Raw genomic sequence first — 22,736 nt, forward strand, 5'->3', positions numbered from 1 at the left:
TAAGAGCAAAAGGAAACAATTTGTCCACTTCTGTTTATATAGAATAGGAAAATAAATTGAATTTCTACAGTTAGTTGCTAAAGAATCTTGAGGAGCTGCTTTTTGTGGGGGGGGGGGGGAATGATGGTGTTTTGGAAACTAACATTGCCTGTTTGTATGATCTTTGCTTTATCATATAAAGAGATTTAAAATCACCACCAGCCTGTATCACTGTCTCTTCGCAAGAAACCTGACCCAGTAAAAGGCTCCCCTGAATTTCTTAATGTCTTCTGGAAGTGATGAATGCAAAATAAAGTTTACCAACCCCTTTTAAAGTGCACCCAACAGTTGATGGAAGTGGGGAGTGCAAAACTGCATTTATAAAGTCCTTTTAAATACACCTGAAGCGGATTACTTGTACTGAAACTGGGAACCGGTGTAGGCTTGGTGCCCCATGCTTAAAATAATACTTTTCTGTAGAAGATTCCCCCTTCCCCTGTGCTATGGAAATGTATACAACTCTGCAGGCCTCTTTGATATAAGCAGCCCAGGAGGTGCTTAGGACAGTATAATTTTCTGAGAGATCCTTGCTTTTAGTGTACTCAAAATAATTGTCTATGTATAACTTTGGTTTATAAATTGACAGCACTAGAAGTTGACAGACCAGTCTCATTGGGTATGATGATAAGAAATAAGTATTATGCAGATAGCCTTTGGTACATATATAATATTGGTTCACTTGTTGAGATGAAAAATGTCTTCTTTTCACAAGGGAACATTTTAAATAAATATATAGTGAAATCTGTTGTTCTGAAGTATGTCTGCAAATTGAAAGCATGAACACATTTTAGCAATGCAAATTACATTAAGCCATAAAAGTCAAATGTAATATTTAGTACCAATGCTCCTCTCTTTGTTTAAATGTTTTTTTAGAGTTTGTTATAAAGCTTTTATTATTTTGATACTGGCATCCATTTTCTAGGATGTTACTCTTACAATTATTTGGCATCAGACTAAGTTTGCGGGCTACTTTCCTTTTAAGTTGCAATCTCCCAATTCTCAATTTCTCAAAGAAAGAAAACAATAACTTCCATTCCAATATTATTCTCTTATACATACAAGATAAAGAGAAAAAATGCATTGAACTATAAACTATTAAATATTTTTCATATAAACTGAGAATTAATGTAGTACTTCAAAAATAATTCTTCAGGGGGTTTCCATGGGTCTTCTTTTTTTCCCCTGCTTTCCTCTTTCAATTATATTTTTAAATCCATCTTGTTTTTTAACATAAATTCTTGGGCGTTGGTTACTGTCTTGATATGAAATTTCTTCAATTGGAGCCCATTTTTTTCCAGCACTTCTTCCTCTTTCGCAGTAAGTGAATTGGAATTTCTTTAAGCACTTTAGCTCACATTCGTTGATCTTAGCTCTGGATTGTGAGTGATACCTTAATATAGCATCTCTCATTCTCTTTCTCACAAACTTTATGATGATATCATGAGACACTTTTTTTCTTTAGCAAAACATGAGATTATAGATTTTATCAATTTCCTTGATTGCATTGTCTTCTTCCATAGTCCAAGCTTGGGTAAATAGAGGTATAAATCTTTTTGGGAAGATTCTCATCTTTTTCTTCTTTCCGCCCCCTTATTCTTAACATAGTCTTTTCTTCCTTTTGATTTCACTATTTAAGCCATTCACATTCCACATTCTTATCCTACAATTCATTATGTGATTTGTTAGTGAAACAATGTGTGCAATTAACTTGAGGCAAATATTAAAATATCTTTGTTCTCCTCCAAAAAAATCAAGTGCAGAGGATACACTTGTAATGTAGTAGTCCCTTGTTTTAAATTGAAATGATAGTCCTTCAGGATAATTCCATCTGTATATGATGTTACTTAATTGTAATATTTCTACTAGTGTACTGTATCTCTTCCTTTTACTTAGAATTCTTGTTGGAATTTCCTTCAAAATTATGAGTTCGGTATCTTCTAAGTATAACTTTTTCTGGAGTTGCGATGAAAAACTCATCTCTCAGATTTTTCCTGAAACAAGTCACTAAGATATCCGTGGCAGCTTCCGTTCCCTTGCTATTTTTGAATTAATACGATGTGATTTACTTATTTCCTTAGCGATGTCATCTTCTTCCATATTCCACACTTCTTTAAACAAAGGCAATAGATGATTAAATAAATTTTCATTCCTTATATCTGGCAACCCTCTATTCTTATCATGGTTTCTTTATATTTGAGTTCTAAAATAGCCAAATCATCTCTTTGTTCTTCCAATTGTCTACTCAGGGTCTCTGTGCAGTCTTCCATTTTGGATATTGACTCTGAGTTTTCCTGCACATTTTTGTCCAGTCTTGTTATCGAGTTTTCCATTGTGTTTGCTAAATTTTCTCTTTGCTAGAAATGAAGTCGGGACCAGTTGTTGTTGTTGTTGTTTTGATGCTGTGCTAGGCTCAAAAATAATTATAATGGTGCTTAGAGTAGGAACTACATGACAGTGTTCTTGAGACCGCTGCTACTATTTTAAAGCAAATTAACAATGCCATAAGAGCCTAATTCTGATTGGGTCTGGTGGGGCTGAGATACTCTTGTCTGCCTCCTCCTTCACTTTTCAAGAGCTGAAATGGCTTCCCCTCTGCAGCTGTATTGGCACCTGAAAAGGTGTGGGTGAGGGAGCAAGTGCCTCACCTTGTTGTGCTGTGGACCTGATGAAGCCCTCACACCATATTTCAATCACTTTAAAATGGTGGCTGACGTCCCCATGGTGGACATAAGGATGCTGTCACATCTTGTTTATCCTGTAGCTGATACACAGGGCAGGAGTCTGGAACAGATAATTAAGGGGATCACAACAGTATTGTATGCTGGACTCTCTCTTCTTATAAGTTATGCACATTTTACTCTATTAAAGCCACCAGGACCATTATTCTGATTAAATGTTTTACTCAGTACAACTGCAACAAGTCTAATATCCTTCCCCCCCCTTGCTGTATGGATGCATGCAGTCAAATGATATATACATCATCTGGGAATGGTTTGGCATTTCTCTTTATGAAAGACACTGACCAAGAAAACTTTATTACTGTTTTGTTACTTAGTAGGATATTATCTAGGTATTGTGGCTCTGCCCTGGCCTGGATGGCCCAGGCTAGCCTGATCACATCAGATCCACCAACTAAACAGGGTTGTTTCGGGTTAGTACTCGGATGGGAGCCCACCAAGTTATAACAGGTTCACTATGCAGAGGAAGACAATGGCAAACCACTTCTGCTAGTCACTTGCCTTGAAAACCCTACAGAGTCATGATAATTGTCTGCAGCTTGATGACACACATACATTATGGACCTAGATACCATTCCTCCTTAATGGCAATGTTAAACTCAAAACACCAAAGCATTTTTATTCCTCCCTGGCTTCTAAATTGTATAATTTATTCTTGGAAGCATGTGTGTGTATAGAAGATGACAAAAGAGAATGCCCGGAAGAACTTGCAAGCCAAACTGTACTCAGTTCAGTCACAGCTAAGATTATTTTCATTATTACCACACTGCAAGGACTTGCCAGTGAAAGTGGTGATGCCTACTCATGCTTGGAATTACCCTTTCTAATTTCCTTCAAGCCTCATCCACTTTGTGAAACTATAGTACTAGACCTGTGGTGGCAAACCTTTGGCACTCCAGATGTTGTGGACTACAATTCCCATCAGCCCCTGCCAGCATGGCCAATTGTAGTCTATAACATCTGGAGTGCCAAAGGTTCGCCACCACGGTACTAGACTATAAAGACCATGACATCATCAGCTCAACCTGGCTTTTCCCTGCTGCCTATTCACAGTACCAAAAAGCCTCCTACATTGTTTATGAGCATCAGCATGTTTTTCAGTTGTGGAATGATGACAGATGGGTTATGGACTCATGGTCCATCTGGATAGTGGTGTTGGATGCTTTTTTGTTTGCTAATCCAGGAACATGTTCTTGATGTGTGAATGTATCATACAGGTCTTGAAATAATCTTAAATACTTCTTGATGAGTTTTAAGTTTCTTCTTGGTATAAATTTTGAGGATTTAGATTTCAGTATACATTATAAAAAGATGCACTGCACCTTTGTAGAGATAATGGAATACAAAAAACCTGGGTCTGATTAACCATTGTGCTAAATATGTGACAAACAGGTCAGGTATACCAAGAGAGGACAACTTAATGGTGCATCATATTATGCAAATTAACATTTTTATATTATTATTATTATTTTTTATTTTTTATTTGACTTTTATACCACCCACCCCCGGAGGGCTCTGATTCTGTTCAAATTATGAATTAGTGACTTGCTTCAAAACAAAAAGAATGCATTTGACATTGTACTTAAATGTGAAGACTTGAAATAGAGATTAGATTTTTGGAGCTTTTTACAGATACAGCCAACATATTGATAAACACATTTATGTAATCTGTAGAATAATTTTTATTTTTTATAAGAAGCTTGAAGGGCAACAGGTATATTTAGAATATATAATCCTGTCAAGCAGAGTAACGAGCAGAAATGTGGATTGTGTGGCATGTCAAATTAGAATAGTTATCTCTCAAAAGGCCAGCCATTTTACCTCAGAAATTCATAAATATAAGGAAACCTTTACTTTAACTGAGAGAGAAAGCATATACAGTATACATTAACAAAGTATCACAATATATATAGTTACATGCACGGCTCATAGTTCATTACATAGTTTGTTTGTTACATAGTTTGTTACATAGTTTGGTTGCGATATAATATCTTGTCAGAGCATTTTTACATAGCATTTGGTTTACAGAGCACAGAGAACATCTTTTCACTTAGTCAGGCAGTCAAGAGTAAGTGCGAATGAGCTAGTGAGGGAACAGAACACTACCAATGGTTTTTAACTGTCACCTTTAGAATGTTCGTGCAGCTTCCCAGAATTCCCTGCTGCTTCTGCTGCTACTGCATGTAAACAAGGCTGAATATTCCAACACCCCTTCTGAGACTTACATGCATGCACTTATAAGTCCAAGCCCAAGTCCACTTAGTTTCTCCAATCTGTCTCTTGGTAGAGGCTTAGTTAGCACCTCTGCAATCATTTCATTATTTTTTATATAATAACTAGCGGGCCCTGCCACGCGTTGCTGTGGCTCAGTCTGGTGAGGTGGAAAAGAAAGAAAAGGGGAAGCGAACGGTTCGAACATGTATCATTGCACAATGCTTGCAAGGGAGGGGAGGGGCAAGGGGCCCCTCGCTCCCCTCCCTCTCTCCCGTTCCCTTGCATGGCACCCCGCCCCATCCCTCCCTAACGTTTCCCTTCCTGTGCTAGGGTGGGTGGGCTATGTCTAGGTGGCTGGCCCTGTCCCTTTCACTCCCTTCCCTTGCAGGCGAATTACCTAACTTAAAACACACTGGGAGGCATGAGCTACGTTTTGTCAGAACGTTTGGTCCAGCAAATCCCCAGACCCTCCCTCACCTTCCCCTTCCTCCGCTAGGGTGGGTGGGTCATGTCCAGATTGCGGGCCCCATCCCTTTCACTCCAGATGGCAGCAATTTTCAAGGAAGGCATGGTTGGTTCTGGAGGGTTTCCCGGGCTGTGTGGCTGTGGTCTGGTAGATTTTGTTCCTAACGTTTCGCCTGCATCTGTGGCTGGCATCTTCAGAGGTGTATCACAGAGAAAAGTTTGTTTCTTACTGGGTCTAAGTGAGAAGGGAAAGTTTAGTGTGGTATATTGTCCATGTCCCAGGGTGGGGAACCAATCATTAACTGTTTGGGTGGAACTTGCTATGCAAAGGTGTGGTTGAGTGCATTGTATTGCAGGTGGGGTTATCAGTCCATTTTTTAAGTACTGGGAGCCAGGCCCTGCTAATCTTCAAAGTCTCTTCTTTCTTATTGAAATTGTCCTGGTGTTTGTGAATTTCAATGGCTTCCCTGTGCAGTCTGACATAGTAGGCTTCTGAATTGTCCAGAATTTAAGAATTGCTTAACACATGTTCTGCAACTGCAGATTTTTCAGGATGGTTAAGCCAACAGTGTCTTTCGTGTTCCTTAATACAGGTCTGAATGCTGTGTTTTGTGGTTCCTATGTAGACCTTTCCACAGCTACAGGGTATGCGATATACTCCTGCAGAAGTGAGGGGATCTCTCTTGTCCTTTGCTGAGCGTAGCATCTGCTGTATTTTCCTAGTGCAGGGGTAGGGAACCTGCGGCTCTCCAGATGTTCAGGAACTACAATTCCCATCAGCCCCTACCAGCATGGCCAATTGGCCATGCTGACAGAGGCTGATGGGAATTGTAGTTCCTGAACATCTGGAGAGCCGCAGGTTCCCTACCCCTGTCCTAGTGGGTTTGAAAATGGTTTTGTAGGTAATGCTTTTTCATCAGTTTCCCTATTTGATCTGTGATTCCCTTGATGTATGGTAGAAATATTTTTCCTGCGGTAGACTGTTTCTCCTTAGTCCTCTTGGTTTCTCTTGGTCTTAAAGCTCTTCTGATTTCTGTTGTGGAGTAGCCATTAGCCTGCAGAGCCCAGTATAGATGGTTGATTTCATCAGGGAGGAGATGAGGTTCACAGATTCATTTTGCACAATCTGTCAGAGTTTTGATTATGCCCTGTTTCTGTTGTGGATGATGGTTGGAGTTTTTATGTAGATACCAGTCTCTGTGTGTCGGTTTTCTATATACTGTGTGGCCCAGTTGGTGGTTGGGTCTGCGAAAGACCAAGACATCTAAAAAAGGCAGTTTCCCTTCTTTTTCAGTTTCCATGGTAAATTGTACATTTGGGTGGATGCTGTTAAGGTGGTTCAGAAAATTCAGCAGTTCCTCCTCAGCATGGCTCCAGATTGTAAAAGTGTCATCCACAAATCGGAACCAAGTTGCAGATTTCCTGGGTGCTGTGTTGAGGGTTTTTTTCTCAAAATGTTCCATGTAAAAATTGGCTATCACTGGGCTGAGGGGGCTTCCCATGGCCACCCCATCGGTCTGCTCATAATAATCATTGTCCCCTTTGAAGTAGCTGGTTGTTAGGCAGTGTTGAAATAAAGCAGTGATGTCATCTGGAAACATTTGGCTGATGAGTGCAAGTGTGTCTTTCACTGGAACTTTGGTGAACAGTGAGACAACATTAAAGCTGATAAGTCTGTCGCTAGGGTTGAGATGGAGATAGCTAATTTTTTCGATGAAGTGGGCTGAGTCTTTAACATAATGCGCTGTGTGTCCAATGTGGCTTTGTAACTGTGAAGTCAAGAATTTTGCCAGTTCATACATTAGGGGTAACCAATCAGCTCACAATAGGTCTGAGTGGGATGGATTCCTTGTGGATTTGGGGGAGTCCATATAACCGGGGTGGAAGCGCTTCTGAGTTGCAGAGTCGTTGGCATGTGTCTGGTTGAATGGAGGAGCTCTTAATCAATGTGATGGTTTGGCGAGTGAGTTTCTTGGTTGGGTCTTGTTTCAGTTTTTTGTATGTTGTGGGATCCAGGAGTTCTCTGATTTTTTCTTTATATTGTTCAGTCTTCATGATTACTGTTGCATTTCCCTTGTCTGCTGGAAGGATGATGATTTCTGGATCTGAGCTGAGATTCTTAATAGCATTTCTTTCCTTTCATGTAATATTAGTGGGGGGAAGTTTTGCTTTTCGCAATATTCTTGCTGTTTGCCCTCTTAATTCCTCTGCTGTTTGTGTGGCTGGCAATGTCTTTCTCCATTTTTCTGTAGGTGAGGTTGTCAATTTTGTCCCTGTCCTGGCTTCTCATTTTTTGACTGATGTGGATGAGGAGAAGTAGTAACACCTTGTCTATGGCTGCAAGTTCTTTGCGGGTGGTGTGAATTCTCTCATGTACTAATGCACATTCCAGGCGGTCATATATACGGTTAGCCTGTGCGGATTTGAAAGTCCTTTTTGCTTTGAGAAAGGCTAGAATAGTCTGGAATAGTCCGGAATAGAAGGCATGTTTGTTTCCCTTATATCAGAGGGTGTTGCTTTGACAGCCAGCAGATGGCGCTGTTGCGGAACAGAACTGTGGTTCCAACTGTCACAGTTGTGGCAGATTCACAAAAACGGCCACAGTTGTGACATGTACACAACAGGATGTGTGGAAACAGTATGCAAACCTGGTCGCACGTGAGTGCGACGTTGTGTGAAAATTTCAAAGCAATCGGTCCAGTAGTTTGGGAGTTCACTTGTCAGGAGAAAAACGAACTGTTAGATTTTTATATATATAGATTATTTAATATATAATACATCTGCAACTGAATGAAGTACTTCAGTTCTACAATACCTTGTTCCACTCTTTTTACTGCAGTCCAATCTTTCTGTGTTGGGAGGTTGTTTTACTGAAATCCTCTTTGTTCTTGTGCAGTGCCTCGATTTCCTCTTCTGCTGCCTTTCTCCATCCTATGGCTTCTGCAGCAGGCATTTGTTCATCTTCTTTCCAACTTGCTGGCTCTTTAAGCAATGTTGATTTTGTCATATAGGATAATCATGGTGCTGGTTTTCCTTTATTACTTCATTATGAGTGTCAGGGTTGTTCAGGAATTTGATTTGTTCTCTGAACTTCCTCTGCTTCATCATCAGCAGTTTCGTCATCTTTATCCCCTTCTTTTACCGTACTTCTGTCACTTTCTGTGGTATTTTGTTCACTCTGATCAGGGTCACTGTTCATTATACTTGGCATTATTAGCCTTCTCTCTGGTTCTGTTATAAGTGCTTGTGATTGATCAGGTTGCTTTCTTTCATCAAAATATACCACATGTCAAACTGTGACTTGCTGTGTTCTGGTATTCAGCACTCTGTATCCCTTGCATCCTGATGCATATCCAACAAAGATGGATGCTTCTGTTTTTGTCTTTTTTTGTCTTCTTTACTGCATGCAAACAAGGCTGAACATTCCAACACAATTGACATTGAGATTATCAGAATCTGTACCAGCTGTGCAGTTTTACTGATTTCTGCAGAATGTGCCATGTGCAAATGATACAGTATAGCGCCCAAACAAAACTGCAGTCCACCATGGTACCTGTCTTCCATCTTCTCTGTGGCATACACTCTTCAAAACTAAGAAGAGTTGGTATAATACCTACTTTTTCTATCTTTTAGTTTAAAAGTAGCTTATAATCACAATCCCTTCCTCTCCCCACAACAGGCACCTTGTGAGGTAGGTGGAGTTGAGATTGTTCAGGAAGAACTCTGCTGGCCCAAGGCTTCTAGTGGATCAGTGGGGAATCAAAACTGGTTCTCCAGGTTAGAGTCTACCACTTTTAACCACTGTGCCATGATGGCTACTGTTCTTCTTTGAACATGGAATTTCATGTAACAGTGCAGTAGCATGAGCGATCTTAGCAGTGGGGATTTTAAAAAAATCAGTGCTGAACCAGCATATATGGAAGTTTTGTATTTGGGTCTGTGTAGTTAAAAGAAGAATGATGGCAAAGCCAGTAAAGGTATTTTAAAAAATGATTTAGTTTGATATTTTTAGTTAAAACTATGTTTTTAAAAAATCCAAACACATTTCAGAAATCTTCTGTAAAACTATACAATGCCAGTAAATGAAATGGTACAATATATGAATGAATAATAATGAATAACATGCTCCTCCAACTTTAAACCAACAGACAAAACCATCTTACTCCCACTGTAATCAAAGTTCCTATTTTTTAAACATACTTGTAAGAACCACAGATTTTTATAGAAATATGTTGTTTAAAAACATAAACATGAAATTAACAAAAGAACTATATCTGTAAAATATGGCTAAAAATTTAAATATACTCCACAAATCTAAACAATAACCTTGCTTGTAAGATTAGACACAAGTAGTTTCAGACACAGATGAAGAAGGCAAAAATCTACCCCAGTTGGATTGATTTGTGGGCCCCTTGCAATGACTTTACAGATCTATGCTCCACACGTTAGGAACCACTGGTCTAATAAATGCTGGTTCTGATGTTTGCTTCTCCCATGTCCATGTTATCATAAGTCAGGCTACATCCCTTTCTTTTCAACTCTTTATTCTTGAATAGACCCAATCTGGTCTTAAGGTGCTTTTGTATGTCATCTGTAGAACACCAGATTTATAATCTCTAGAAGGAAAATTACAATGTTGGATGGAGGCTTCCTTTTCAAAGTCATCAGATTTGGAACAATTTCTCTTCAGTTGTAAAATCTAATTATATGGGAAGAAACCTGTTTCTGTGCATTCCTTTGTGTGCTGGGAATGCAAACAGAAGGCAGACAAAGGTGTTCTCCTTGTTTACTGAATGACCTATATAACATGCACACAGCTCAGTATAAAGAAGATGGCTTCAGGCAATAACTAATTCCTCTTTCAGGACAACATTCAGAAGTATAGTGTGATGGACTTCAGAGAAAGGTCAATTTTAAAGTGCAGCTTTGTCAAAGTAAAATATTGTTTATCTTTAGAGCAAGGCACAGAAAGACTTAGGAGCATGGGAGCCATCTGATTGCCTGTGGCCTCCTGCACTCTGATTGGGCAGGTAACTGCATGATGCAGAAAGGGAGGAAGTTAAACTCCGTGGCTCTTTCTGCACGGATGGACTAGAGCGCCTCAGGGACGGCAAAAACGCTGTCCCTGAGGGGGGGTTCGCACGGCTGCCGCTGCCGCATTGCAGCAGCGCGGGTCTCGCCACCTCAAGCGGCACAAAGACACTGCTTCCAAACCTTGCTCCCCCGGTCCCTGAACACTGTACCTCATCTCCTGGCTTCCGGCGCATCGTAGAGGCCAGGGGCCTGTGACTCCAGAGGCTCTGCTCCAGCCTGTGGAGGGGTGTCCCCTGGCCTCTGCGCCGCGCTGGAAGCCAGGAGACGAGGTACAGCGTTTAGGGACAGCTCAGCCAGTGTGAAGGCTGTGCTGCTGCCTGCACCCCTACCGGGACTGTCCGTGTGAACGGTCCTGGGGGAGGGTGCATCGGCATTGTTTATGCCAACACCCCCCCCCCCGCTTGTGCCCATGTGGAAAGGGCCCTTGTTACAACATTCTGAGAGGCTTTTTGGTCTGAAACATTGCTGATGTTAAGTGCTGCCTGCCTTTCCTGTGTGCATAGATCAGCCAGAGAGAGTGACTGATTCTACTGGTTCAGGCTGAGTGCTATGTGAAAGCAATCATATATAAACCCCATTTACTGGTGGAGTATATGGAGAGCCAAGTTGAAGGCCATATAAACCAGATAAGAACTGCTTCTAACGAGAGGAGAGATCTAGTGTACCAGTGGGTCTGGGGTATAGGGCCGTGGTGGCGAACCTTTGGCACTCCAGATGTTATGGACTGCAATTCCCATCAGCCCCTTCCAGCATGGCCAACTGGGAATTGATGATGGGAATTGTAGTCCATAACATCTGGAGTGCCAAAAGTTTGCCACCACTGGTATAGGGTTTGCTTGAAGTTTACCTCAATAAAGAGTTTATCTTTTATTTTAAAAGTTTTACCTAACTGTGAGAACTGTGTAAGGGAAAAGTGAAAAAGTACCAAGCCAGTGTTAGGACCATGTATGTGAATAGCCATAAGCCAGAACATCTAAGCAAAGGTACTGTACAAATTGTGAAACATCTATGAAACTATCTTCTAAGCTAAACTGAACAAACTGCTGTGCTGAAGAAACTGAAAACTATAAGTCTCTGTGCCAAGCAGTTGTGAATAGTGTATATGTACACTGTCTGCTCTCTAGTTTAACCCATCCACATCCATTCTCACTTCACCATCTCTTGTCTGTTCAATAAATCTGTTGTTCTAGTTAAGTTCATATTTACCTCAAGTATTTACTTGATTTGTGTCTTTATGAGAGCCGTGCCCATGGAAAAAAGAAATAAAAGTCAATGGACATCCTTTGCCTTCTGGGTGTGAACAGGTCTAAGGGAAAGTGCTTCCACCCTACACTACCATTATTAGAAGCACCTCAGTCCCAGAGTGAGTGGTTTTCCAGCCTGAAGGATTATAGAAGGTGTCTGTCGCATATAGAAACCAGTGTTTTTTCTCCATTGCCTTCCTATTATTAGGGATTTTGCTGTAAAATCAGCATATGAACATCAAGATGCTTATTGACAAACTAAGGCCCCTTCCACACAGGCCAAATACAGCGCTGTGCAAACGGTGTAATTAACACCGGTGTAGCTCCAATCTGTTTGTGTAACCTCAGCTTGTGGGTTCTGTGGGGCAGTACTTGGAAGGAGTTGCAAAGAACCAAATTTAAACAAAACAGTTTACTTCTCTTTACAAATAACATTAAACATCAACATTTAACATTTACAATTCAAGGTCCTGTTCAGGTTTGCATTTCAAGTCCTTATATTTACAGTCTACTGATATTGCCAAGTCCAATTCTTCTTTGCTGGTGGTTGGTTTTGAAGACTTCAGAGGCTTGGTGAACGGGATTCAAGATGATGAAGGTTCCCAGAAAACTCTCACCATTTACATACACAAAAACCCTGAAACAATAACTTCTAACATTTAAAATATAGCAAAAAAAATAAACTCCCTTCCCACTAGTTCCCCACAACATTGCAGTTACCTTAAACAAGGTGTTAAGGGCTTAATAAAATCAATCAAGGTCCCAGCCTGGTAGCCTTGCTCCTTCAACCTCATGAGTTCTGCAGCATTCAGCTTCTTTTCAGACTCCACCCCTTTCTGGGTCATCCCATTCTGACACAGGGGTTACATTCTCCCCCACTAAAATTCTGTCGTCCCGACAGTATTTACAATTTAACTCTTGAAATGATTGAACAATGATATATTACAGTAGGAGTGTAGACTCCAATTAACCCCATTGAAAAAAATTCAGAACATAATCAGCTAACTTAGTAGGCTGGGTTCTAACTCTTCTTGATCTAGGGGTAGGTTACTAATTTCCCCAGAGATCCCTGTACTGGTGTAGGAACCACATTTGGTGAATCTTGACAGCACAACCTTGTCTTTCCCTTGTCTTTGTCTTACAAGGATTTCCGACTGCAGTACCCTCATCAGAGGGGAGCTTGATGTGAATTCCCTTGCCATGGGATTGAGGTCTGAAAAGAGAGAGTTAGATGTGGATGCAAAATCTTCTCCTACTGAGTTCACATCAGCTAACTTTTGTCTCGTCCTGCCACTAATAGGACTCTCTGGACTGTCCAAATCACTCATGTCCTCAGAGGAGGAAATAAAACCACATGGTCTCAGCATATCCCGGTGCAGAGTTCGAACCACACCTTTGCCATCTTCTGATTGGACTCTGTATACAGGAAGGGTTTCATCAGGTTGCTCCAGAACTATATGCACAACAGGTTCCCATCGGTCAGCTAATTTCTGCATTCCACGAGGGCTTAAGTTACGAACTAGCACTCTGTCGCCTTTTGAAATGGTTGATTTGATGACTTTCATATCCCATCTTCGTTTGTTGGCTTGCTGATGCTTTTCACTTTCCTGAGTGGCCAAATCATATGCATAACAAAGCCTGCGTTTTAAGTCTCTTACATAGTCTTGATGAGTTACTTCTGTTTGCTCCTTCGATTTTATCCCGAAACACAAATCAATTGGTAGTAATGGTTGTCTTCCAAACATTAAAAAATAAGGAGATTCTCCAGTAGTATCGCTTTTGGTACAATTATAAGTATGAACTAATGGTTTTATGTACTTTCTCCAATTAGATTTCTTATTTACCTCTAATGTGCCCAACATGTCCAAAAAGGGTAATGATTGAACTCCTCTCAACAGGATTTCCTCTCTTAAGTGATATGGTGTTGTATGGGACTTAGTTCCTGCAATTTTACTCAGTTCTGTAACCAGTTCCGACTCAAAGGCTGCTCCTTGATCACTGTGGAATCTTCTAGGAAATCCATAATGGCACCAAAAATATTTCCCAGAGAGTTGTAGCTACTGTTCACCAGTCTGATCTCGAAAGTGGGGGTATGCTTGTGCATATTTGGTAAAATGATCAGTAACTACTAAAATATTTTTTTGGTGCCATTTACATCAGGTTCAAGAGTTAAAAAAATCTATACAGACTAACTCTAAAGGAGCATATGTTTTATGTTAACTAATTCAGCTGCTCTTTCTACTCTTTCGCTTTCCTCTTTACACAGCTGTTCACAATTAGCGGCACTTCTGTTCTATAGCTTGTGCCATTTTAGGCCAGAAGAATCTATCCCTAGCCAATTCCAAAAGTTCTTTCAATTCCAAAATGACCCATTTCATCATGAATGCCTTCCAGAGCTCTCTTCGATGAGTGTAAGGGATGACAAGTTGCTCTACATCTTCTCCTTTTGAACCTTCCGATATAGAACTCCATTTGACAGAAAAAAGTTGGAGACCACTCTCTCCAAGAAGTACAGTCTAGTTTCATACTCCTCTTTTTCTTACTTCATCCCAGGTGGGTTTTATGCCTTCTCTCCAAAAAAAGTGTATTATTCTAGCTATATATTTGTCCCTTCTTTGCAACTTCTTCCAGTCAGGAAACCTCATCATTTTGATCAGAAGGGGATTTAATATGACATCCTTCATTTGCAAATTCTTCTGGAATACTGTTCTCAGAGGAAGGTAAGGTCTCAATATAACTGTGGTCCACTTCATTACATCTTGGCACTACTGGATGTTTGGAAATTACACTATGAACTTGGATAACTGCCTTTACAGACTTCCAGCATCCCATGACTTTAGTGCATTAGGATCATGTTATGTTGAATCTTTAGGAGCATTTTAGAAATTCTTTCTAGTTGTTTATCTCCTTCCTCATCCTCAGTGAGCTCTTCATGTCTCCTAGAAAGTGAGTCAGCATCTATATTAGCTTTTCCAGATCTGTAGACTATTTCAAAATTATATAAAGATAATGCTGACACCCACCTCTGCCCTGCAGCATCTAATTTGGCAGAGGTTAGAACATAAGTCAGTGGGTTGTTATCAGTCATTACCTTGAACTCTGATCCATACAAAAAAAATCATGGAACTTGTCACAAACTGCCCATTTTAATGCCAAAACTCCAATTTGTGCACTGGATAATTAAGTGCGTTCACTCTGACTTAAACCTCTACTGGCATCGCCATTTATGATGACATTTGGAGACAGTTATTTTGCACTTGGTATAGGGCTGCACCTAATCCTGTGAGACTAGCATCTGTATGCAATATATATGGCAACTTCCAGTCTGCAAATCCCAATACTGGTGCTGTGGTCAACTTTAACTTTAAAGTCTCAAAGGCCTCTTGACAGCCTACATCCCATTTGTCTTTGAGAGACTGGTTTCCTTTATTTTTTACTTCCTCTAGAACTACCTGCTAGCAATGAATTTAATGGCTTAGCAATGACCGAATATCCTGGCGAAACCTCCTATAATATCCAGCAAACCCAAGAAATCTCCGAAGTTCACTGAGGTTTGTAGGCAAGCACCGGCCAGGTGGTAATGGCATCTGTCTTTTCTTTGTCTGGCTCTATTCCAGAGGCTGATATGATATGACCTAAATATTTCACTGATGATTGAAATAATTTACATTTAGAAGGGGCCAACTTTTAATCCATATGTCTGAAGTCTCTTTGCAAAACCTTGAGGAGATGTTCTTCATGCTCTTCTTTAGTTGCAGAAGAATATGATCAAATCATCTAAAAAAGGCAATCGCTTTCAGTAAGGTTTAAGCCTTGCATCACATTTTCCATCATTCGTTGAAGAAGGTTGGGGGGCATTTGTTAACCCTTGGGGCATCATCTTGAACTGCCAATTACCAAATGGGGTGGTAAATGCTGTCTTTAATGGCAATCTGCTGGGTCCATTGGCACCTGATAATATTCACTTTTTAAATCTAAGACGAGAGAACCACTGTGATCCACTTAAGTAATGCAAAAAATTTTCTTCTATTCTTGGCAGAGGGTAAGCATCCTTTTCTGTTAAATTATTTAATTTCCTATAGTCCACTACCATCCTAAGAGCCCCATTTTTCTTTCTTACCAATACTATTGGTGATGCATATGGACTGTTGGTTTCTTCAATTACACCTAGTGTAGCCAACTCCCTCAAATGTTGCCGTGGGTCTTCAAAATCTGTAGGTGAAACTTCGCCCTAGTTCTCTCTCTAAAGGGCACATCACTTCTTAAAGTAAATTTTGTGGGCTTACACCTGAAACTCTCCCAAAGGTCTAAATCATGCATTGCAAAGACCCTTGGTGTTTCTGTTGCTATACGTTGCTAGAAATTCTTTCCTGTTCTGACTGACTCTAATGCTGAAGCTTCAAAAATTTAAAACTGGGAATTCACTTCCATTTATATTTGTGAGGTCCAAACCTGACAGGGCTAGAGCTCTTGTCCATTCTACTTCAGAAGCTTTAGCAACTACTGTATGAAGCTTCAATACAATATCCTTTTGTGTCAAATTCTTGACACAGACCCCTATTCTCATATTTGATACCATAGGTTTTACTATTTGTGGAAAGATGGATAACCCTCCTGGTCCAGCTGCCACTTCTGGGTCTTCTAAAAGGACTGTTGTTCCTATTTTCTGTGGTGAAGTTTGCAGCACACCTGTCACTGTGCATGCTCTTCCTGCTGGGACATGTACAGGCCTTCCACCCTGCAGCCATACTTCACTTCCCTCTTCCACTTCACCCCTTCTTCCTTTGACTCTCTAAATAATAGCTGCAAGCTTCTTTCCAACGATATGGCAAGTCTTGGCTAGCTGCAAAACTGATCCCATCTGAATCAATATTGGCATAAGTCACACATCTTAACACATTAGTACCAATAATGGCTGAAACTTGTTGATTCATGCGTTGGTCTGGGCAAACTAGAGCTAAAATTTCATATTTCTCTTCTATACCTTCAGTATTAATTGGAATGTGCAATTCTAGAAATATAAATCCCAAATAGGGCACTGTCTGACCTCCTGCTCCTTCTATTTCCAATAGATCCCTAATAGGCTGCAGTTCCGCGATGAGATAAATGGGCTTTATAAAATGTCTCACAAATGCATGTCACTTGTGAACCTGTATCTATTAAACAGCTGCATTTCACTCCATCCAAATATACACAGTCATAGCATACAGGTCCTATCAAACCTTGCAATTGTTTCTCTCCACCCATACCTATAGTCTTCTTTCCAGATGCCCACTGACTTGCTATACTGTTTTTAGATGGTCCATCTAAACAATTTTTTTCTTGGTTACCAACTGTATTTAGTAATATTTGATGAACCAATTCTGGATTTGACTGATTGACACATTCACGTTTAACATGACCCTTTAATCCACAGTTAAAGCACCATACCTTACTGGGGTCTTTAGAGGCTACCATTCTCCTTTCTCTCAGACCCTGGGAGAACTGAGGCTTTGAATTGCTACAATCCCTTGCTTGATGAAGGGTAGTCTTCAATTTAGCCACCTCCCTCTCAGATTGTAAGTATTTAGATTTCCAGTCTATCTCTTTGTCAGTACCACTCTTTTCAGCCTTTTCTGTATTTTTATCAAATAGTCCCACAATTTTATTTGAAGGCTTTTCCTTTTCCCTCATTTCTTGCTTCAGTTTTCTTTCCTGTTTACTAGAGATTTCTTTCTCTAAGGATCTCACTGCATAAAGGAGAGCAACATATTGACCTTCTTTTAGTTCACTACTGCACTCTATGTTCCTTATTTTGAGGGCTGTTAACAATGCTTCATGCCAGCATCCCCTAAAGAATTGTTCCTGAACATAGAACTTAAGCTCTTCATCCAGCAATCCCTCCTTCTTCTAATATTTCCATAGCCAGAGCATGCAACCGATTTAAATATGCTGATGGGGGTTCATTAATGTGCTGATTTGTCTCATAAAACTTAGCTTTCAGTTCAGAAACTGAGACAATATTGCCATATGCAATTTCCAAAATAGCAAAACATTGTTTTGCAGGAGCATCCTTCCCTGCTCCCAAAGCTATGGGCAATGCAGGAGGCAGCAAGCTTTCTATAATTTTCCTTCTTTTAATATTTTCAGGAACACTGTCATCTGCAATTAATTCTCTTGCATGAACTCGCCAAACTGAGTATTCTATTTCCCCTGCTGGTTTAGGTAAAATACCAGAAAATGTTTTTAATTGCAACTCCAGATCTACTGCTGGAAACTTAGCTATACTGGCAGTTTGCAAAACTCTTTCTAGCAGCTGTTGCAATCCAGAGGATGAGTTTGCAAAAGGGGTAGAGGTTGCAACTGGAATCCCTTCCTTCATGTAACTGCCAAACAGTGTTCCTTTTTCTCCTGTGCACAGGTTTTGCTTCTTCCCAACTAACTGTTGCAAACTCTGCATCAATAGGGATTACATCCCATTTCCCTTTACAACTTACAGTTTATACATTGGTTGACTATCTTGCAAACAGAATTATGTGTTTCAAATTCACACAGCAACATCTCTTTCCCTCTGCCCTTTATCCTGTGCATTTTAGCAATTGCACCATAAGTTTCCACAGTATGTTGAATATCCTCATTAACATCCCTTGAACTTATGTCACATAACAAGACAGTTTTATGGGGATCAAACCCCAACTTATTGCACACTTCCATTGCAAGCAATTTATATTTGCAATCTCACTTCCAAGCCCCACGCTGGTTGGGCGCCAATTTGTAACCTCAGCTTGTGGGTTCTGTGGGGCAGTACTTGGAAGGAGTTGCAAAGAACCAAATTTAAACAAAACAGTTTACTTCTCTTTACAAATAACATTAAACATCAACATTTAACATTTACAATTCAAGGTCCTGTTCAGGTTTGCATTTCAAGTCCTTATATTTACAGTCTACTGATATTGCCAAGTCCAATTCTTCTTTGCTGGTGGTTGGTTTTGAAGACTTCAGAGGCTTGGTGAACGGGATTCAAGATGATGAAGGTTCCCAGAAAACTCTCACCATTTACATACACAAAAACCCTGAAACAATAACTTCTAACATTTAAAATATAGCAAAAAAAATAAACTCCCTTCCCACTAGTTCCCCACAACATTGCAGTTACCTTAAACAAGGTGTTAAGGGCTTAATAAAATCAATCAAAGTCCCAGCCTGGTAGCCTTGCTCCCTCCAACCTCATGAGTTCTGCAGCATTCAGCTTCTTTTCAGACTCCACCCCTTTCTGGGTCATCCCATTCTGACACAGGGGTTACATTTGCACAGCCAGCCCTCCCGTCAACAGCAAGCACATCAGCAGGGCTGTGAGACTTCGCATGGCGGGACGGCGGGGTTTTTTTTTGGCCACTCATTTCTGCATATCGATGCAGAAATGCACCCCCACTATGCACCCCCACTATGCAAATGTACCCCCACAGCAATGCTGACATTCCATGAGACCCTGATACAACCCAGTGTGCCTGCATAGCTACGCAGACATGAACTGGAAATTTTTTTAACAAACACAAGCATGGCCGGAGCAGAAGCACCTTCTGCCCGGCTGTTTGCTCAGCATCAATTGCGAAGTGCCATTTTTGGAAAGAATCGCTAGTTTAGCGATTCACCAATACACCATTTGGGGGGAATAGAGCCCTGCAGCTTCATTGCAGCAGTGGTGGTTGTGCGAAGTTCTCTCCCAAAATGTTGTTTTTTACCGTCCTTAAACCACTGTTTTGGGCCTGTGCAGAAGAGGCCTATGTCGAGAAACATGCTGTAAGGATATTGTGGTAGGTAACATACCTATCCTTCCTTTTCTCCACCGTTGAACAGATAATAGAACTAGAAATTAAGAATCATGTTTGCTGGAACTGAAACAGATTGGTTGTGGAGCAGAACACCTACAAGAACTGACTGCCATGCTTCAATTTACAGATTTTCTATTTTGCTCTTAATGATATATCCTTGGAATTCATAGACAGAAATAAGCAAGAATCTTTTGTCTCACACATAGGTACAAGAAACTGGATACAATGAACCATGAATGAAACAAGTTCACAGAATGAATTTCTAGTCATCCCCTCTATCTGCACCTGTGAGTCAAAAAAAAACTTTAGCAAGAGAGTAAATGCAGCATGGAGGGTTTGGCAGAAATCACCCATGCATACTCTTGTTTTGTTTCTGAGGAGCTTGTACAAGAGGTGTCTCTTTGGCCAATTTCCCCTTGAACAGTAAACTTCTTAATTTTATATCTCAATCTGTTTCTAAGTGGTACTTAACCCTTTGAAGCGGCTTTTTGTGGGCACATGAAGTCATACGGGGAAAGGGGAGAGATCTATTCAGTGAACTGGAACTCAGTATGTTCAACAGAAGAAAAGAAAATACTGTGTGAGGTGAAATTGAATGTGTTAATCAATGTTAGAACGTGTTACAATATTTATTCATGCTAACAATTGTACTTTAGTTAGTTTGTTTTCCTCTTCTTCACAGGAAGAAGGAATTGTGAAGGAGATAGACATCAGTCATCATGTCAAGGAAGGTTTTGAAAAAGCAGACCCATCGCAGTTTGAGCTGCTGAAAGTGTTGGGGCAAGGCTCCTATGGAAAGGTAATATTTTACAATATGTGATCTATTATAATGACATCTGGACTAATATTGAATTAAGAACGTAGCAACTTGGTGCCTACCTAGAGAGCTGTTAGCTTCAAAGGACCAACAAACAAGGAAGACTTGTATTTCTTCCTCACACTTGGAGTCTTCCTAAATGTAGGGAGATATAATTTCTGATCCTGCACTTAGGGGGCTATGTTTTATCGTTCCTTTCCAATGATATAAATAACATTTAACTGAAATCAGTGAGAGATATCGACCTTCCACACCAATGTAATTAGGCCAGTGTGGCTGGAAGTGGGTGTTACAGGCAGTATGATGCTAACCCTGAAAGTAGCATCTTTTACACTTCCTTCTCCAGGCTCCCTTGGTAACATTTAACAACAACAACAAAAAGTAGTGCATAATGAAATTGACAAAAATCACAACCTGGTGATAATACATCCCTGTTCCAAAAGATATCCAGCTGTCCTTGACCAGGGCCAGAGCTTTTTGGGTTCTGGACCCAGCCTGGTGGAATTCTCTGTCAAATGAGACCCATGCCCTGTAGGACAGTTTTGCAGGGCCTGTAAAACAGAGCTATTCCACCAAGCCTGTGGTTGAGGGCAGCAACCGCAGTCCAACAGATCTGACCTCCCTCCCTGCCCTTCCCCCACTCCCTCTTAATACAGAAACTGGTTAAGGCACCAGTGGATGTATTGTATAGAAAACTGTGTTGATTTTGTTGTTGATATTGTTGTAAGCTGTCCTGTTATTGTTTGTTTTGCACATCTAAGTAACACATACATAGAAAGATAAAGAAAAGATCCGGATCTAGTCCCCCTCTCCCCATAATAATAATACTAAACGAAAAAAGGAAAGAAAGAAAAGAAGAAGAGAAAACAGATGCACACACCTCAACCCATAGATATGGTGATCTCCACCTACCTCACTATGGATCCAAACATAAATTTAACTCCGTGCGTATAATTAATATCTACATTTTTTCACTTTTGGTTCTTCTTATAAAATTGCCTAAATCCAATATGCTGTGGTCATGAAATGTATTTCTGACCTCAGTTGCCAATTTCAGATGGATAACTGTTAATCTGGAGAAGCAATTTTTTAATCCCAGTGACATTTGTTTAGTTTTTAAAGTGCTACTAGACTGTACTAGAGCCAGTGGGGTGTAGTGATTAAGAATGGTGGACTCTCTGGAGAACTAGGTTTGATTCCCCACTCCTCCACATGAGCAGGTGGACTCTAATCTGGAGAACCAGATTTGTTTCGCCACTCCTACACATGAAGTCTGCTGGGTGACCTTGAGCTAGTCACAGTTCTCTCAGAAGTATCTCAGCCTCAGCTACCTCACAAGGGAGATTGTGGGGAGGGGAAGGGAAGGTGATTGTAAGCCACTTTGAGTCTTCTTAAAAGTACAGAAAAATGGGATATAAAAATATCCTTCTTCTTCTTGATGTCAGCTGAGCATCTGAACAGGCATTTATATACTCACAAAATTGAAAGGGACATGGCTGAGATCCAGACAGTTACATACATGTTTTCTCTGTGCACAAATGATTGCTTCCCCCACAAATTTCCCTTTCAAAAGCTTTCAAGGTAAGTATTCTTCTGCAGACACATCAGTTTTCCATGTGACCTAAACTATGATTCCTAATGTGTTGGATCCGAGGTCAGTTTCCATCAACAAAATGTGTGGAGGTAATTTACCCCTCTTATTCTAATTCCTTATTCTAATCCCCTCTTATTCTAATTCTAATTCCGTATTGTATAATTTGCATTGCATGCTGTTTCTGTGGATCTGCTGTCTCCCAGGAGCAGCATTTTGGGAATCTCAGTGGGAAGATAGAGGCAGAAAAGTTCTTGCCTGATGCAATTATCATTGTTAACAGAAATTGAAGTTTGAATCTAATCCACAGTTGTCATTTTGTTAATGTCTTGAGATTTAAGAGATCAACATTATTTCAGAGATGATTTCTAAAATCCGCTATTGCATATTGCTATATCAAGATACCATTATGACAATGTTTAACATGCCCTCTGAATTCTCAGCTTTCATTTAAAAAATAAGTCTGTAGCCTCTTCTATTTCCCTTTTTATTTCCACAGTGCAAAGGGCTAGAGACTTAAAAAAAATAAAAAACTAGGAATTCAGAAAACCTGTTACACAAACTGCCATAATGATATATTGGTACAACAATATGTGATTGCCAAATTTAAAAAGGCCCCAATGGTGGAGAGGAAATAGCTGCTGCAGAGATAGTGTCAGGGAAAACAACTTCTATACGGATAGGAAATCTGGACTCTGCACACATGGCAGCCATTCATGATTT

At 40.2% G+C, this 22,736-nt stretch overlaps 1 protein-coding gene across 1 annotated transcript in view; it reads left to right on the forward strand.

Moving 5' to 3' along the window:
- The window catches only part of RPS6KA2 (ribosomal protein S6 kinase A2), a 127,465-nt gene that overhangs the window by 21,805 nt on the left and 82,924 nt on the right, over positions 1-22,736 (forward strand). The window contains exon 2 of the mRNA XM_048487509.1: positions 20,288-20,404. Coding sequence (XP_048343466.1) covers positions 20,288-20,404 — 117 coding nt within the window. The remainder of the gene's footprint in view (positions 1-20,287; positions 20,405-22,736) is intronic.

This window comes from Sphaerodactylus townsendi, linkage group LG01 (genome assembly GCF_021028975.2).
Source record: "Sphaerodactylus townsendi isolate TG3544 linkage group LG01, MPM_Stown_v2.3, whole genome shotgun sequence".
In the NCBI taxonomy this organism is placed as follows: Eukaryota; Metazoa; Chordata; class Lepidosauria; order Squamata; family Sphaerodactylidae; genus Sphaerodactylus; species Sphaerodactylus townsendi.